The sequence below is a fragment of the Hemicordylus capensis genome, chromosome 6 (genome assembly GCF_027244095.1).
Source record: "Hemicordylus capensis ecotype Gifberg chromosome 6, rHemCap1.1.pri, whole genome shotgun sequence".
Lineage (NCBI taxonomy): Eukaryota > Metazoa > Chordata > Lepidosauria > Squamata > Cordylidae > Hemicordylus > Hemicordylus capensis.
In genome coordinates, this window is record NC_069662.1 from 162,639,259 (window position 1) to 162,658,636 (window position 19,378).

At 44.3% G+C, this 19,378-nt stretch overlaps 2 protein-coding genes across 2 annotated transcripts in view; one reads left to right on the top strand and one right to left on the bottom strand.

Annotated features, from left to right (window-relative positions):
- The window catches only part of GARS1 (glycyl-tRNA synthetase 1), a 33,643-nt gene extending 27,669 nt beyond the window's left edge, over nucleotides 1–5,974 (top strand). The window contains exons 14-17 of the mRNA XM_053263821.1: nucleotides 1,321–1,430; nucleotides 1,952–2,045; nucleotides 4,595–4,785; nucleotides 5,632–5,974. Of these exons, the coding sequence (XP_053119796.1) occupies nucleotides 1,321–1,430; nucleotides 1,952–2,045; nucleotides 4,595–4,785; nucleotides 5,632–5,757 (521 nt within the window). The 3' untranslated portion in view covers nucleotides 5,758–5,974. The remainder of the gene's footprint in view (nucleotides 1–1,320; nucleotides 1,431–1,951; nucleotides 2,046–4,594; nucleotides 4,786–5,631) is intronic.
- Nucleotides 5,975–8,495: 2,521 nt separating this feature from the next.
- Nucleotides 8,496–19,378, bottom strand: part of CRHR2 (corticotropin releasing hormone receptor 2) — a 306,121-nt gene continuing 295,238 nt past the window's right edge. Inside the window, exon 13 of the mRNA XM_053265000.1 lies at nucleotides 8,496–8,976. Within this exon, the coding sequence (XP_053120975.1) occupies nucleotides 8,890–8,976 (87 nt within the window). The 3' untranslated portion in view covers nucleotides 8,496–8,889. The remainder of the gene's footprint in view (nucleotides 8,977–19,378) is intronic.

The window sequence follows — 19,378 nt, forward strand, 5'->3', positions numbered from 1 at the left end:
CAAGGCTAACATGCTCAAGCATCAAGCAGACTCGCTAACAAATCTCTTATCCACATCTAACACTCGAGGTCTACATTCTCATTCTCATCCTCACCTCTAACATTTCCTCAGGGGCACCTCAATATTTTCACTACTGTGACCCTACACAGGTTTCCATTCTGGGATTTACATAGTTCTATGCGTGCTGTTGCATAAGCCACCATTTGAACCCTTCAGATGAATCTTGCTCTGCTTACTCTTTCAAACTAACCTTTCTAGTGGCTATCGCATCGGCCAGATGGGTTTCAGAATTTCATGCATTGTCTGCCAATCCCAACTTCTGCATGTTTTTACATGACTTAGTGTGTCTGATCCCAGACGCTTCTTTTCTGCCTAAAGTGGCCTCCGTATTTCACCACTTTCAGGATATAGTTTTCCCATTTTTTTGTCCTAGGCTGGTCCATGCTCTAGAAAAAAGCTGGCATAAACTCAACATACGACGCTGTCTGAAGGTTGGCCTTTCCCCCACAGCTTCATTCTGCTCCATGGGTGCCTTATTTGTGGTGTTTCTCCCTTCCTCTGTGGGTTAGAAGATTTCCATCACTACCATCACCAGATGGATTAAGGCCTGTATTGCACTAGCCAATGAGGTACAGAACCTACGACTGCCCCTTAACACCACAGTACACTCTGCGAGATCAGCAGCGTTCTCTACTAATGCATCACTTCCAGACATCTGTAAGGCAGCCACCTGTGCATCACCTTCCACATTCACCGGACTCTACAGTTTCTTCTGCCCCAGTAGATGCTGATGCTCCCACCTGGGGTTCTTGGCTGTGGCATGTACTATGAGAGATGTCCTCATCCAGCAGCAGAGAAAGGAGCATTGGTTACTGACCCTGAAAGCTGCTTCTTGCTGCTAGATTTGAAGACATCTCGACCCACCTATCAGGGTATTCGCTTCTACTGCTATCCCCCCCCCCTCCACACACACACTTCTCTCTGTACCTTGAACTTGTCTACTACAAACTGGGTGGGGTTCTCCTTCCCAGGCTCTTAAAGCGTTTCTTCATTTGCATAGTCCTGCCCTCTGGAGCACGTGGGAAGGATAACCCATGTGAGATTTCCTCAAATCCAGCAGCAAGAAGAAGCCTTCATGGTGACAGACTAATGCTCCTTTTCAGCGCACCCTATATTTGTACCAGAGACTCTGTTACCTTTTTGTACCACTGATTGTGTCCTGTAAACTCCCAACATATTTGGACATCACTCTATTGGGACATGACCCTAATCAATGTATTTGGATATCACCCTAATTTGAGATCTCCTTTTATTTCCTAGTGGAAGAAATTGTTCCCAATGTGATTGAGCCTTCGTTCGGTATTGGAAGAATCATGTATACGGTATTTGAGCACACGTTTCGCATTCGGGACGGAGATGAGCAACGAACGGTAAGCTTTCCTGCCACTTCGGTAGCATAGATTAAGAGTTGGTGTATGTACCCTGGTCCCTAGGGAAGGTTTGGTTGATTTGAATGTTGTAGACTTGGTTCAGATCCCTTCTCAGCTCGCTTTCTTTCCACTATCTTTCCCCACCTGTAACGTGGGAATAATAATAGTGATCTGCCGCATGGGTTAGTATCCAAAAAACCACCCAAACCTGGAATAAAGGTTTAGTCGTTTACACACTAATTGTTTTGTGTGTGTAACAATTGTTTGTTATGTAAATGAATTGCACGTTTCTTGGATGCAGGGAAACCCCAGGACTACCTAACTCAACAGTGACTTGTCTACACAGAGCTTTCATAGTGTATAGAGCAGATTTGAGACCTCCTGTGTATTAATTCCCATGCAGATGAAATAAAGTCTTTCCCTTTCCCTTGTAAATGGTGGTCATCTTTGCACATGGGCTGGATCTCTCTGTTCCATTAGTCTAAGCATCTATGATGTTGTTGCTTTTGTCTTTTCCTCAGTACTTCAGCTTTCCTGCTGTGGTGGCGCCATTCAAATGCTCTGTCCTTCCCTTGAGCCAGAACCAGGAATTCATGCCATTCGTGAAGGAACTATGTGAGTAGCTCTAATGCTTGCAGATTTCTGTGTAACCAAGACCGGGGAAGGGCTGTAGCCCAGAGACAGAGCACATGCTGTGGATCCATAAAGTGCAGCCCCAGTATCGCCTGTTGCAAGGATAAAGTCACGGATGAGAGAAAAGACCCTGTGCCTGAGACCCTGGAGAGCTACTCCCAGCCACAGTAGACCGTTCTGGGTTGGATGAACGGTCAGACTTGGTAGAAGGCAGCTTCACATGACTGACTGCTTTGATGAGTTGTGGAGAAAAGGGCCTAAACACAGGGGTTCTGAAACCTAGTGGGCCCCTGATGTGATTGAACTACAGCTTGTGTCGTTCCAGGCCTTCAGCCATTGTGACTGGGGATGATGGGAGCTGTAGTCCAGTCACATCTGGGGACCCAGGTTTGCGAACCCCTGGTTAACACGTTCGTCCCAGTACTGTTTGTCTGCAAAGATGCTGTAGCTCTTTTGACAGAGGAAATCTCATGAGCAGGAGTTGCCAGGGATCTAGAATCCTCGTGGTGGATCTTCCGTGTGACCACAGAGCACTTCATGGTGATGCCTTCCTTTTATGCTGGAGCGCTCCATGGCAGAAACTTTTTTTTACCTGGGAGCCAATTCATGTTTAAGATGCCCTTGTATTTTCTATGTTGGTTTTTAAAAGTATATGCAACGTAGCATAAAATAAAAGCAACAATTGTCAAAATAACTTAATCAAAGTTGGTTAAAGTGGTGGTGAAGAGACAACTAAAACTTATCATCCATCATCACCAAAGCATATTTCTATGCCATTTCATCAAAAAACATTTACAAAGTGATTCTCATAGCAAAAGGAATGAGAAAGTGGCTCCCTGTCTCGCAGTCTAAAAAGATATTTTTTACATGAGAGACACCAGCAAACAGCCACCGGGAGAGATGCTGTTCTGGGTTGAATAAGAACATTTGCTTTCCCACTGTAAAGTATAAGAGTTCAGGTTATACTTTCAGTATAGTATGTTCAGGCCTCATTGCCCAGTTTAGCAGAGGTATTGGCATCTAGGGATGTGCAACTTGATTCAACCTCAGAATGAATCAGCCCAGTCACCACTGGCCAAATCCAAGCTCTAATAGAATCTCCCAAGATTCAGTTGGAATCAGTTTGAGTTTCCCTTATTCATTTCCTCCGATTCTCAGCTTTCATTAAAACAAACAAACAAAAAAAGCTAAGCTCTATCTAGCACTTCTAGCCCTAAACTCTAGAACTGGAGTCATGGAGCAAAATGTGCGGTCACAATTTTTGAAGTGTTGAGGTTCTTTGGTGTGTAATGAATCCTCATAGGGATTCATTGTGAGGAAAAGTTATTTGTTTTGTTTAAAATAAATATTTATACCACACCCCTCCAGTGCACTACTGCTCGGGGCGGCTCACAACAATAAGATAGACACAAGATACAATAAAAGTAATAAAATTAACTAAATTAAACAAAGAAGTTGTCAGATTAAAAACCGCAATCATTATTACACATCAAAGAGTCTAAACACTTCAAAAATAGTGCCCACACATTTTGCTCCATAACTCTTCTTCTACAAGGGCTAGAGATTAGCATTTTAAAAAAATGAAAGCTGAGGATCTGGGATAGGGTTATGGTTAGGGCTGCTTCAAATTCCCCATTATTCCCTATGGTGGAAACATACAAAACCATTAAGAGAGCCAGCGTGGCGTAGTGATTAGAGTGCTGGACTAGGACCGGGGAGACCCGAGTTCAAATCCCCATTCAGGCATGAGACTTGCTGGGTGACTCTGGGCCAGCCACTTCTCTCCCAGCCTACCCTACTTCACAGGGTTGTTGTGAGGAGAAACTCAAGTATGTAGTACACAGCTCTGGGCTCCTTGGAGGAAGAGCGTGATATAAAAAATGTAAAAACAAAACAAAAATCTAAAAAATGCATATAAAATCAAGCAAGTGCTCCACTGCCTTGAAATCTGGTTGGTAGGTGGGGCCCACGGTGCCAATATAACCCCAGTTTGGTACCCCCAGACCTTTAAAAGTGGGTCAAATCTATTGGAATAGAAATCAAATCAAATCCAACTCGAATCAAATCTGATCAGATTTGAGTTTAAATTGAATCTGGCTGATTTGATTTGACTTCAGATCAAATTGCAATAATTGATTCGTGCACATCCCTATTGGCATTGTTTCTTTTGGCATTGGGCAAAGCCTCATGACACTGGAGGATGAGCTGTAGGCTTGTATGTTGCATAATTCATCATTTGTGAGCCACCCCAAACAGCAGTGTACTGGAGGGACGGGATATAAATATTTTAAATAAAATAAAAATCATTCAGCACAAGCTGAACTCTCCCACGTTGCAGTTTTGCTTGTCTGTTTAAAAATAAAAATAATCCATTCGATTCCTGGGATTTGGGGTGGGCTACACAAATGTTCAGCATTCACTAAAGCAAGTTTGTGCTGGGCCTGTATAAGCTAATGCTTCTAGTCCTAGGTTTTTGCAGTCAGAGTGAACTCTGTATACCTCTGCTCCCTCCCTGCCTTTCTTTATACCAGCTGAAGCCCTCACCAGAAATGGAGTCTGTCACAAGGTGGACGACTCGTCTGGATCCATTGGCAGGCGTTACGCCAGAACTGATGAGATTGGTGTGGCTTTTGGGATCACGATTGACTTCGACACAGTCAACAGGACACCTCATACGGCCACCTTACGTGACCGTGACTCAATGCGCCAGATACGAGCTGAGGTAGGGGGCACTCTGGGGGACGGGGGGTGGCTCAAGGCAAACAACTTGATGTTGGGGACTTGGAGAAGCTGTTGTCACATTCTCAGACTATGGTGGGGGTGTGTGTGTAGATGAACAGGGTAACACAGGCAAGGGGCACAAAATCATGCCACAGTGAGTGGAGGAGGGAATTGGAGGTAAGATGAGGAGGTAAGACTACCTCCCCTCAAGTAACCAGGGTTAGATGTTGTTCAGGCGGGAGGAGGTGAACCTACAACTGTTCTTGTTAAGAATAAATATGCCTGAGGGTTCGGAAGACATCTGTATTCCTGACCAGTCTTGGGGGAAGAGCAAAGGATCACTGCTCATTCCCCTGATCTGGAGATTGCAGAAGCAGTGAAAAAAAGGAAGTAGTAGCCAAATAGTGAGGCTGATAGAAAGTTATGCCCAGAGATGTAACTAGGGGTGGAGATGGCTGGAATGAAGATGGATGAACCTCCCCTGTGCTCCACTGTGTGTTTATCTTGTCCTGTGTGCCTTTGAAGAAAGATGGAATCCAGAAGGGCAAGCCTCACTGCAGGGAACATTAAACTTCACCTGTACTATGAAATGGTCTAGTCCAGAGATTCTCAACCTGTGTGTCCCCAGATATTACTGGACTTCAACTCCCATAATCCCCAGCCCCAGTGGCCTTTGGTTGGGAATTATGGGAGTTGAAGTCCAGTTACATCTGGGGACCCACACATTGAGAATCCCTGGTCTAGTCACAAGAGGACTGAATTCTTCTGAGCACATAGATGGATTCTGATATGTGGAGCCCCAGCCAACAAGCTCTGCTCTGAGTGCCCTTTCTGTTCTTGCTTCCAGATCTCTGAGCTTCCTAACATAGTCCGGGACCTTGCCAATGGTAACATAACCTGGACTGTCGTAGAGGCAAAGTATCCACTCTTTGAGGGACAAGAGACTGGCAAAAAGGAGACAATAGAGGAATAAAGCTGACAGCCGGAGAGGAATCCTCCTCAAGAAGTCCACTTTTTACTGTTCATATTAATATGAAAATTATCATGTATTATTCAAAACCACATTGTTCACGCACCCAGGGACTGTTTGGTTATTTTCCCCCCTTCTCAGTTGCTGCCTAATTTTGACCCCCATCTCCAATAACCACAATTAAAGTGAATAAAAATGCCACTGAATTGGCCTTCTTTCACTGTTTTGTCTAGTTTTGAGCTTCTTTTCTGAAAGATCCTTAGGACCTCTACTGTATCAGATAGTCAATCTGATTATTTCAATTTGTACTGTTGTCTGTCGTTTAAACAACCAGGGGTGACAATGTGGCCTTTTTGTCTATTCATCTCTTAACACAGACCTGTGAAAATGGATCCAATTAATTCTCAGTTTACAAATGGAAAACAGAAATAGAGTGACCTGCTCACCTTGGCTTCATTGTTGAGTGATGTGTTAAGCTGGGATGCAAACCCAGGATTCCTTAGTCTGTGATGTTCACAGGACTGCAAATGCACCCATTCTTTCCCAAACTTTACAACACTTTTGAATGAATGTCATGGATTTTACTCAATTTTTGAATTTTTTTGTTCCCATAGCATTCCTTCCTTTACTGTTCTGGGTAGTATTACACAAACACAACAACCCCTCTACTGTAGTTCTCTTCCACTATTTCTGCCCAGAAGGACCAAACTGCTACTTTATATATCACATCTGCGAGATAGGTACATGTCTGGTGTTTGTCCCTTTGTTCAAAACTAAAGCAGGCATTCATTCAGGGCATAAAGACAGCTTAACATCTGCTTCCCGGAGATGGCTGCTGCCCAGTGGTGAGAGCCTATGTTGCTGTTGTGACCCTCTGTGGCCCCTAACATGGGCTGTGGCTGCTGCCCTGTGGGTCAGTCTGTGTGGGATCAGAGCCAGGGGGAGTGAGTCAGCAGTTCCTGAGGACCATCTGCCCAGTCTCGCCATCTTTCTGGGCTTATAAAAGGGCTACTGCCCTGTGGTGGTGAGGTCACCACCGAAGGGGGTTGCCCCTTTGGGGGATGGCGAGGGGCGGGTGGTATTATTTTGGCTTCTGTTGGCTTGAGGTCTTGGGTGTTCCTGATGTGTCTTGGTTTGTTGGGATGGGGAGACGGGCATGTCCACTGACTAGGGTAGCTATTGTGGTGGTGGTGGGGAATAGAAGAAGTAAAGTTGGCAAGTCGGCGTGTTGTTACAGGGGAAGGGAAGTCAGAAATCTATTAGCTGTTTCCCCATTCTGGCTGTCCTGCCCGCTCTTTGACCTTGGGGAGCCGTGCCAACCTCCCACAGACACTCACCTTGCTCCTCTGTAACGCCAGGTCTGTCCAGAATAAGTCGGAAACCATCCAGGATTTCCTTCTGGATGAAGGGGCAGACCTGGTATGTATTAGAGACTTGGTTATGGGGAGGCTGGTGATCCAGTCTAGTCCCAGCTTCTCCCTCCAGGGCACTCTGTTGAGCAGGTGTAGGGATGTGGTCTGGGAGATGGAGCGGCTGTGGTCTATAAGAATATCCTCTTCTTGACCAGGATCCCTGTTGAAGTGTCTGGCCATATTGAATGTGTGTGTCTAAGTTTTAGACAGGTTTTTGGGGACCAGAGATAGACTGGGACTAGTGTTGGTGTACTGATCGCCCACTGCCCATTGGAGTCCCTAACTGAGCTGATGGACTTGGTCTTGGGTTTGGTGTTGGAGTCCCCCAGGCTTGTGGTGCTGGGGGACTTCAGTGTCCACTTTGGGACCAATCTGTCCAGGGCGATTCAGGAATTCATAGCGGCCATGACAACTATGGGCCTTTCCCAAGGGGTCTTGAGACTGACACATGTTGCTGGTCACATGCTTGATCTGGTCTTTCACTCTGATCAGGGTGGTCTGTGGGTGGGGACTCCAGTTATTTCCCCATTGTTATGGATGGACCACCATATGGTTAAGGTTGGACTCAGTCACACCCCACCTTTGCAAGGGTGAGGGGCCCATTAGAATGGTCCACCCAAGAAAGTTATTGGATCCAGTAGGATTCCAAGAAGCCTTGGAGGAATTTAGTGTTGGCTGTGCTGGTGATCCTGTTGATTGATGTCCTGGTGTAGAATTGGAACAGCAAACTCACCAGGGCAGTAGACATGATCGCTACTAAGCGTCCTCTCCAAAATTGGCCCCTTGGTATACAGAACTACAGGGGCTGAAGCAGTGAGGTAGATGACTGGAGTGCAAGTGGAGGAAGACCCGACTCATATCCGACAGATTAAAACACAGAGCAGATTTGAAGCCTTGGGGGCAGCAGTGGAGAAGGCCTGTCCCTGAGTAGCCACCAGATGAGTCAGTGGCAACTGCAGACGAACCTCTCCAGAAGATCTCAACGGGCGGAGTGGTTCATAGCAAAGAAGACGTTCTCTTAAATGCCCAGGGCCCAGAGGTTTATCTGCAGTTGCCACCAGCTCATTGCGTGGCTGCTTGGGGACGGGCCTTCTCCATTGCTGCCCTGAGGCTTTGGAACACGCTTCCTGCTGTGAAATAAGAGCCTCACCATCTCTTACCAGTTAAAGAACGGCAGTCAAGACACATGTGTTCACCCAGGCTTTTAATTAGTTATTATTTTAACTATTTGATTTTTAATAGTTTTAACCTTTTAAATTTTAAATTGTTGTAATGGTTTAACCTTTTTGCTTGTTGTTTTTATTGTTTTGTTGTAAACTGCCCAGAGACTCAAATCAAATCTTTATTGTTATGGTCATTCGACCAGCAAAACACAAAAGCTTTACATAAAAACAAACTTGGTCAAATAAAGTAAAAAACTGTTAAAACATAAAACAGAACCATAACACCTGAGTTCATCCATTACATAAAACTGAAGGCTCCATGCATTATAATCGCCCAGAGACTTGCATTTTGGGTAGTATACAAATATGTTAGTGTAGTTAAATAAAGACTCCAATTGCTTGGATGTTGAGAGCATAGTGTTAGATTTTGAAAATACACGCTTTGAAGTAAAAACCACAAGAAAGCATTTTGCTTGGAACTAAATTTGAGCTTATGATGATGCAGTCCTGTTCTCTGCCTTCATAAGTTGTAAGAACTCAATTTGACTCTCTGTTTCGATCTAGAGATGAAATTTGCATCTTAGAAATAATTCTTTTGGGAATTGACCATGTACTTTGCCATTTTTCCAGAAGAGGGTGCTACAAGTCTGAGAAGATGAAAATAAAAGGGAGATTGATTGAAAGAAGAGGAGAAAAAGGTTATTTGCCTACCCAGGGGGCAATATTGCTTCACAAGATCCAGTTCCATCTCTCCTTGGCAGAACAACAAAAATAGTCCCACAAGCAGTATGTCTACCCTAAATCTACTATTTGCAACAGAACCAAACAAAAAAGCCTTTTTGCTGCATCACACTGATGTTTGAATCTTCTGTTGGTCTCTAGTATAACATAAATGTAAACTTCTACGAAGTTTGATGTTCTCTGACTAGGACTTCATCAGATTCTCATAAATTTGAGGTCAGATGACTGAAAATTTAAAGTTTAAATCCTCTGTGGATTGGTTTCGTGTGTGTGTGTGTGTGTGTACACACATACACCCCTCATAACTAATGCTCAGTTATAGTTATAGTTCACCAGCAACACTGTTTAACAGAAACTCTCTTGCATAGTTCACCAGCACCTCTCTGTTCTGTCTGATTTCTCCATAGTTCACCTGCTGGAACCTGATTCCCTCCCCACCCCCTGCAATGAGCAGGAGTTTTCAGACCCGTTTCAGCGGTCCAGTGAGAAATCACTGGATGTCTGTAATGTGGATCATGGTGACGCTGCAGAGATGAGCTTTGATCCCAAGCAGCTTCAAGGCCGAGAGGAAGGCTGGGGCACGCCACATTCCTCAAGGGGCATAGCAGCCTGATGAGCAAAAATATGGAACTCTCTCTTTGGGGTGTGCAAACTAAAGAGCAAATAACTTCTTTTTTTAAAGCCACAGTTTAAAGCAGGGTGTAGAGAGCTCTGACGGGCACCCATGCTTCTGAAACCCCCTTTCATACAAGCATCCCTCAACCTCTGGAAAAGCCACTGGATTTCCCAAAAGGGGCTCTCAATCTTGAATCCCCAGATATTGCTTGGCTAGGACTCTCCTTATCCCCAGCCACAATGGCCAAAGGGAGTTGCTGCTGTCCCGCTCCCATGGATGATGGGTGCTGGGGAGCCGAGATTGGGAGCCCCTGCCCTAGAATGATACCTGATTCAGCATAAGGAACTGTAGCTGGGAGTGATCAGTAATGCCCCATGCACTCATGGATGGGCTTGAAAGCACATGTGAAGTGCTTTATCTCTCCATCCAGCTGTGATCAGCAAGTATTACTAGGGAGAGAGCACAGAGAGCTATTACAAGAACGCCTTTTATTGCAACAGCAGGTGCAGTGCCAAAACCAGGGGAAGGAAACTTTAAATGCTTAGCAGATGTACTTTGGAAACTCGGGTTTGCCTGTAATCCCTTTTGATTCATATCTTCACTGCAACCTGCTACTTTTCCTGAGGCGGGGAAAAGGACACATTCATATTCATAAGAGGTTCAGGATATATGCGGCTCACAGCTCTCAGCACTGCCCTGATTGCTTCCATATTCATGAGCTGGATGATCAGGTAACATGCTGGTATCTGCGCTAGCCTGCAGATGGTTTCTCCTCTAGGGATGTGTGTGATTGCGTTCTTCAGGCATTACACCCCTCAAGAAAGCAAGAAAGAGTGAAATGAGATCCTTCACGGCCCAGGGACTGCACATGGATGGAAAAGTGGCCCATCGTCAGTGTCTGTAGACTGTAGGCTACAGGCTGTAGACTGATCCACAAGGACACCTGTGGACAAGCCTATTAAGCGATTATCACTTCTGCCAGAGCAAACCACCTTCCAACAGCACCAGGACCTGTTGCACACTACCTCATTCCTCACGTACAAACTGGCTGCTCCTGGTAGAAGAAGGGAACAGGGAAAGTCAGCGTCCTTGATCTGCTAGCTGCTAGAAACCAAGTGCTTTCAGAGAGTGAGACATAGGAACTTATGTAAGTAATCCTGGAGGTATCGCCATATAATCAATTGTAGAAAATCTGGAACCGGCCCCCAAAGTGTACTCAGCTGGGTGATCATCATTTGTAGCACCATTCAGCAGTTGTAAGTTTAATTCATCAAAAGTTTGGGATAGACACAAACCTGCAAAATTCCCTAGTCTGTCCTTAAATTGACGGGCAACATAGGGACATAGGAAGCAGTCTTATACTGAGTCAGACCATTGGTCCATCTAGTTCAATATTGTTTATACAGACTGGCAGTGGCTTCTCCAAGGTTGCAGGCAGGAGTCTCTCTCAGCCCTATCTGGAGATGCTGCCAGGGAGGGTACTTGGGATCTTCTACAAAAAAGCAAGCATGCAGGTGATCTTCCCAGAGCAGACGCATCCCCTAAAGGGAATACCTTATGGTGCTCATACACACAGTCTTCTATTCAAATGCAAACCAGGGTGGACCCTGCTTAGCAAAGGGGACAGTTCATGCTTGCTACCACAAGATCAGCTCTCCTCAGATATTGAGGGCTGTGGTGATGCTAAGAGGGGTGGAAGTGAACTCTCTGTGGGTGGCTGTAGTAGCTTCTGGAAGCACACAGACACTTGGGAGTCCCCAGATGATGCTAAAGGCATTTGGAGGCTTCTAAACACATGGAGGATCATTCATATGAATCTGCCTTATACTGAATCTGATCCATCACCCTTGTAGCTTAGTATTGTCTACCATGACTGACAGCAACTTTCTAAGATTTCAACTTTCTAGACCCCCTACTAACTGAGCAAAGAGGCACCTGAGCAACTGGCCCTATCCATCCCCAGCACAGCGTCCCTCCAGTGGCTGTTTCTGGTGTCTATCTTATATTTGTTTGTTTGTTTTGTTTAAATTGTGAGTCCTTTGGGGACAGGGAGACAATCTATCTATCTAGCTAGCTAGCTAGCTATCTATCTAGCTAGCTAGCTAGCTAGCTAGCTAGCTAAGCCACTTTGGGAACTTTGGTTGAAAAGCGGGATTGATTGATTGATTGCATTTTTCTAATATTGCACCTTTCTAATATTAAAACAAGGAAATTACCGAAGTTTAATAAAATGTTGTCTCAGGTTGTTGGCCTTTTCAGGAGCTGAGGACAAGAGCTCGCTTGCCTGGATGCCTCCTTTCTTTAGATCTTGATGCTAGCGCTTCAGACAGGGGCTCACATAACTGAACTTTCCTCCATACCAGACATTCTCTCTACAAAGAAAGCTGCAAGTCCTTGTGCAGTGAGCAAAGGGTTAACAGAGTCTGGGCTTGGTTGCTAGGATAGATGACATCAGGGTCAGACCACAAACCAAACCCTGTGATTGGCTACAGTTTCATACACATGGGAATCCTTAAAATTAAGAGTTGACTTTTTCCTCTCTTTTTTGGAGGAGGGGTTTCTTTTCTTTTATATAAATATGTGTCATATCCGTAAGGGTCTTTCCTAGCCCTACCTTAAGGGGAATATCTTAAAGCAGTCAAAGCTACATTTGGTCACCCATCCAAATGCAAACCAAGGCAGACCTGTTTAGCAAAGGGGATAATTCATGCTCACTACGGCAAGACTCGCTCTCTACCCCATGCCTCCCCCAGTCCTTGTGGCTGTGGGGTATAGGACAATAATTTAGTCCATTAATCACACCAATTAATATATGAAAGATTGCCGCTCTGCCTAAATCAGAAAGTTTATCACACCCCTTGGGCATACCCTTGGGAACTTGGGGACAGAGGAAGGTGGGTCTTCTTCAGTGAAATCTAAGTAGGTTCCAGACTGGCAAACAAGAAGTATAGAATTGTTCTCCCCTCTTTTTGCCTTCCAAATGCACAATATTAGTTATTCAGAACAGATTAGAATGTTCCCAATGTTTAATCTAATTTTAATCCTGCCTAATGTTCATACTCGGCATCTGCCCAGAAGACACAATGTTTCTGAACATTTTAGTCCTTTTGCATTATCTACAGAATATGATTGATGTTACATAAAGACAACCTTTATTTTCAGACACGACGCTGGGTTTCCATAAGCAAAGGAGAGAAAATAGGGCAGTCAGTTGATCATCAAGTGCTCTCAACTAGATGGGATTAGCACCACTGATCTTCTGGCATTAGAGAGCCAGGTTCTTCACCCTCTGGATGTGATACATATTTATTTATTTGATATCTTACTGCTTATGTCATTCAGAACAACCTGTTGTGCAGTTGATTCACTTTGCAAATTGACTGGGGAATTGGCAAATGAGATTCTCTTGGCTTAGGTTTATTGAACAAGTCATCCGTTGGCTGGGTTTGGATGCTAATTAGCTCTCCGTGGGGGCTTTGATGAGACTGCCTTTTAACCAGTCATGCAATTCTAAGTATTTGTAAGTTTCACGAACTTTGCAAAGGGGAACAAGTTGGAGAGTTGAACTAAAGTTTCATGGAAATCTATCTGGGTGTAGAAAGGGAAGGGTTTCACCAGCAGCGGTCTGTATGAATGGGGCTGGGGCGGTAAACAAGCCACAGATGTGTCTCGTTCCTGCTTTCTTATCCCGAACCTGGCTGCCTTGCTCTCCTGCAGCCATGTTAGACACAGGCATGTGGGATGCTCATTCACCCAATTGCTCAGTCCAGGCAAATGAGCATCTCACACACCTGGGATAAACATGCAGGCAGAGAAGTGAGTTGGAGCAAGGCAACCAGAGCAGGGAGAACAGAGTGGGAACAAACTGCATCTCTGCAGCTCATTTACTCACCCCCCCCCGTCCTGCCCATACAGACCACTACTGTGGTTTCACAACTCACCCTGTTTGTGTTTTTCACCTACTATTCACAGCTGAGGCAGTCTCAGCCAAACAGGGGCCATGCAGGCAGGATGATGACTTCACATTGTCACACGGCCAATCAGAGTTGGCTGCACAGTGTCATAAAGCCACATCAGAGTAAGGGCGGGAAACAGGGCTTCCTGACAATATCTCATATCCTTCATGCTAGCAGACTGACTTGAGTGTGAAACCAGGATAAAAACCTTGCCTAGAAACTGAACCCCTCTTTTCAAGTATTAACAGTTCGCTTAGTGTTAATTAAGCAATGACTAACAATGGACAGAGAATACATTCTTGAACCACGGTCAGGGCACAGATTTAACTATGTGATGATGTCACAAAGCCAAACCGGAATAAGAGTTCTTCCTTCCCTCACACTGAGTGGGTAAGCACTTTTCTTCTGTTCCTGAGCAGACAGAGACCCTGAAAAACTGCTGAAATGAATGGGTGAATTTCATAGGTGTGATTTTTTTTTTAAAAAAGACATGCACCCCAGTTTCAGTTCAGCTTTTGTTCACCCCCAGCTTTTGCAGAGGATCTTGGAACATGTTCTCAGGCACCAAACTGTTTCAGGTGAGATGCATAAATATTGGGCCCTCCTGCCACATTGTTTGAACCCAATGGGCACTTTCCAATGGTTGTGGCACTACAGGGGAAGGCCACAGAAACATAGGAAGCTGCCTTCTACTGAGTCAGACCCTTGGTCCATCTAGCTCTACACAGTCTACACAGACTGGCAGCAGCTTCTTCAAGGTTGCAGGCAGGAGTCTCACCCAGCACTACCTGCTGTGAGAGTGTAATTTGAAATGGCTTCACTCAACATTTATCCCAGAGCTTTACCTGCTGTGTGTAAAAGCCCCAGGGACTGAACCTGGGATCTTCTGCATACAAAGCAGATGCTTTACCACTGAGCTACAACCCCATCCCCAAAATTTTGTCTGGATGTAGACAGCAGGAGAGGTAGGAGAGGAGAGCTGGTTTTGTGGTATCAAGCATGACTTGTCCCCTTAGCTAAGCAGGGTCTGTGCTGGTTGCATATGAATGGGAGACTAGAAGTGTGAGCACTGGAAGTTATTCCCCTCAGGGGATGGAGCTACTCTGGGAAGAGCAGAAGGTTTCAAGTTCCCTCCCTGGCAGCATCTCCAAGATAGGGCTGAGAGAGACTCCTGCCTGCAACCTTGGAGAAGCCGCTGCCAGTCTGTGAAGACAATACTGTGCTAGATGGACCAAGGGTCTGACTCAGTATATGGCAGTTTCTTATGTTCCCAGGGAAGCTCTCTTTTAGGGACATTGTCTCCCATTATTGATCTTCTTGAGAGGAATTCCTTAAAAACTTCCAAGGAGCTCTCCCATTCTGAAAACCACATTTTCAAGAGTATTTCCAAGAATAATTCTGTCTGCCTGCCTGCCTGCCTTCCTTCCTTCCTTCCTTCCTTCCCTGCCTGTTTTAAGAAATTGGTCTCATTGTCAAGATTACCCAACTGTCATGGCTGTCAGCAAAAGAATGTGGGAAACTATAGTTCTGTGAAGCAACTAGGAAATCCTAAGGTTCTTCAGCACCCTCACACAACTACAACTCCCATACTTCTTTGGAGATGCTCACTTAACCAGTTGAAATATATAGCATAAACCCTATTCAGTGCTTATGTTGTACCTTCAGGCAGATGTAAACGAACCTGTAAATCATATGTGTTTGTATGTGAATGGCTGTACCTGCATTCATTTTAAAAGCGAACCTGAGTACAGGCCTCTCAAATGTATGGTGCAGATCAGAAGTGGACTGTCGTACCTGTGTTGAACATGACATGTGACTAGGGCTATAGAGAGGCTCATGGTTATCTTTATGCAGCTTTAAACCATTTCATTCTTGCTAGGATAAAGTTCCAGAATTCCTAAACCAAAAAGCTGAATATTGGAAAATTATTCCGCTAGTTTCGGTCCTTTCCACCTAAAGAAAAAGTCTGCTTTGCTGATGGAGTCTTAGGAACAAACATTTCTGGGACATGAAAAGTGGGTACAGAGACAGAATTAATGAGGCAGGCTTTTGTACGAACTAATGAAGACTTCATGGGACTCAGCTAATATTTAACATTACACAGACTTCCTCAGTTCACATTCCAGAAGTGTAGAGTCCTCATATTAAGCAAAACTTCTTTGGGTATTCTGCCTTAGAAGTAGAGCTTGGCGTCCCAAATGCATATTAGGATTATAATATCAATCTATCCTTCTCTTTTATGAAGGAGTGGTATATGCTATCCCATGTCATCTTGATTTCGCCTTAGAAGTATAGCTGAAAGGCATCATCTCACACTGCACGGGAGGAGGCCATGGCAAACCCCTCCAGGATTCTATCAAAGACAACCACAGGCCTCTGTGGGCGCCAGGAGTCAACACCGACTGGACGGCACACTTTACTTTACCTTCAGCCATGTATTTGGGCTACTGCAGAGGAACTGGAGAGGGATCTACTGCTGCTAACTGAGCAAAGAGGTAGCTTTTAAAGTGGCGGTTCTCTTCTATTTAACAGGGGAGAGCAACTTTTCCAAACCTCCCCCAGCACAGCATTCTGTCTAGTTGCTGGTATCTCTCTTATGCTTCTTTTTAGATTGTGAGCCCTTTGGGGAGATGAATCCATCATCACTTTTTCTTATTGCTTTTTCGATGTAAACTGCTTTGAGGACTTTTATGGAAAAGCAGTATATAAACATTCATAGTAATTGATTGATTGATTAAGTGCCATGAAGTTGCTGTCGACTCTCAGCGACCACATAGATCGATTCTCTCCAGGATGATCTGACTTCAGTCTGGCCTTTAAGGTCTCTCAGTGGTCCATTCATTGCTGTTGTAATTGAGTCCATCCACCTTGCTGCTGGCCGTCCTCTTCTTCTCTTTCCTTCAGCTTTTCCCAGCATTATTCATAGTAATAGTAACAGTAATAATAAAAAATGATCTCCTCCCTCCCTTTCCTCAGTCGTATTTCATCATCCTATCAGAGCTGCCTTTTGTATCAGTGTGAATAACACACAGTTGGCCAATCTGAGGCTGTTGTTGGACTACAACTCCCATTGGACATTAAGGCTGAGGGTGAAGGGAGTTGTAGTCTAGCAACAACCACTGATCCTCAGATTGTCAGAGCTGTGAGCCAGCAATGACCTGGTCTAAATTTCATTTCCACCACAAAACAGATGATGTCTGCTGGTCTTGTGGTAACAAGCATGGGTTGTCCCCTTTGCTAAGCAGGGCCTGCTCTGGTCTGCATTTGAATGGGAGACTACATGTGTGAGCACTGTAAAATATTCCCCTGAAGGGATGGAGCCATAGTTCAGTGGAAGAACACCAGCCTGCCTGCTTACTTGCATGCAGAAGGGTCCCAGTTCCCTCCCTGGCATCTCCAAGATAGGGCTGAGAGAGATTCCTGCCTGCAACCTTGGAGAAGCTGCTGCCAGTCAGTGTAGACAATACTGAGCTGGATGGGCCAATAGACTCAGTATAAGACAGCTTCCTCTGTTCATATTGAGGCTCTTGTTGGTCATGGTGATGACACAGCTGTGGAATGCCGTCACAGGGTGAGACGGGGGAGATTCATATGGCTCCCACACAGCTTACCTTTACAATAGGCCAGTGGAAACTTGGTTATTTCAGAAGACCTTTGAGGAAACATTTGCTGACCGACCTATTCAGTTGGCTGACTGCTTTACTGCTGCTGTTGCTACTGTGTTCTGTCCCTGTCCTCTCCCCTTCAGCCTAGTTTTGGCTTTTATGATGTTGTGGAGATCTTTAAAACATTTGTATGATAAGTTCTATCTCATGATGTTTTAATCACTGCTAGTCAACTTGGGGATCTTCTGAACCGAAAGGAAAGGTTAAAAAAAAAGGTTGAAATCAATAGACAAGGTGGTCTCATATCTGCAATATAGGGATAATACTATTTGATTAATTGATTGATTGGTTGGTTGATTGATTGTTACATTTGTATACTGCCTTTCATTGTTTTAATGTTTTAATCCCAAGGCGGTTCTGTTGCCCAATCATACATTGATTTACTTTATTTTGTTTAATTTAAGTACACATTTATATCCTGCCTTTCCTGAAACAATTCAGACTACGGATGCATATGTAGCTGGTATAAGTCACATATTCCTGCTTATTGGGCAAAGAGGCACCTTTTTGAAAGGGGGCTGTCTTACATTGAGCAGGGGGAGAGCCACATCCCAGCACTGTATAGCATCCCTCCCAGGGACTGTTGCTGGCATCTGCTAAGGGAGCAAAGAGGCACCTTTCCCAGTGGTAATTCAGTGGGTGGTGGGGAGCAACTGGCCCTATCCAACCCATGCAAAACATCCCTGCAGTACCTGTTGCTGCTGTAGATCTTCTGTTTCTTTTTAAATTTGTGAGCCCTTGGGGACAGGAAACCATCTTACTTATTTGTATGTAAACTGCTTTGGGAACTTTTGTTGAAAAGCATTATGAAAATATTATATTATTATGGGTGTCGTTGCTATTTATTACGCTATTTACACACAATCTACCAGATGTTATTGACTGGATTTGGTACTTTAATTATCGGGCCCTTTCCAAAGGTCTAGGATAACTAAAGAAAAATTAAAGATAGCGTCATAGTATTCGTGCTGTCCTGAGTAGTGCGGCCTTCTGTAGCTGATGAGTTGTAATTTTATTGATCCGCAAGGTATTAAGATGGTGTTCAAGTTCTTTTGGTACTGCACCAAGGGCACCAACAGCTATTGGCACCACTACTGTTTTCTTTTAACAGAGCCTCTCAATTTTAATCTGAAGGTCCTTGTATTTAGTTATTTTCTCCAATTGTTTTTCGTCAACTCGTCTGTCCCCTGGGATTGCAACATCAATTATCAGAACTCGATTCTTCTCGATGACTGTCAGGTCTGGCGTATTATGCGCTAAATGCCTATCAGTTTGTATTCTAAAATCCCAAAGGATTTTTGTCTCCTCATTTTCTGTGACCTTCTCAGTCAGATGATTCCACCAATTCTTGCTTGCTGGCAATTTGTAATTTTTGCAAAAGTTCCAGTGGATCATCACAGCAACTTTATTGTGTCTTTCCTTATAATCAGTCTGCGTGATTTTCTTACAACATACAAGGTGCTCAACCATCTCATCTGCTTCTTTGAATAACGGACACTTACTGTCTTTTTATCAATTTTTGCTTTTATAACATTTGTTCAAGGTGATTGTTCCTGGACTGCAAAAATGAGACCTTCCATGTCTTTCTTCAATGTCCCCCTCTTTAACCACTGCCATGTTGTGCTATTGTTGACTTTCGATTGAATGTCATTAAAGAACTGACTGTGCAATGGTTTGTGGTGCCATTTTTCTCGTGATTTATTTTATTGTGCCATTTTTTCTCATGATTTATTATTATTATGCTATTTACACACAGTCTACCAGATGTTAGTGACTGGATGTGATACTTTAATTATCAGGCCCTTTCCAAGGTTCTAGGATAACTAAAGAAAAATTAAAGATAATGTCGTAGTATTCGTGCTGTCCTGAGTAGTGTGGCCTTCTGTAGCTGAAGTGTTGTAATTTATTGATGCCCAAGGTGTCAAGATGGTGTTCAAGTTCTTGATGGTGTTCAAGTTCTAATTATTATTATTTCTTCATCATCATCATCATCATCAGCAGCAGCAGCAGCAGCAGCAACAGCATCTCCCTTGAGTGCCACTTTTTTTCTTTAGACTGCAAGCCCATTTGG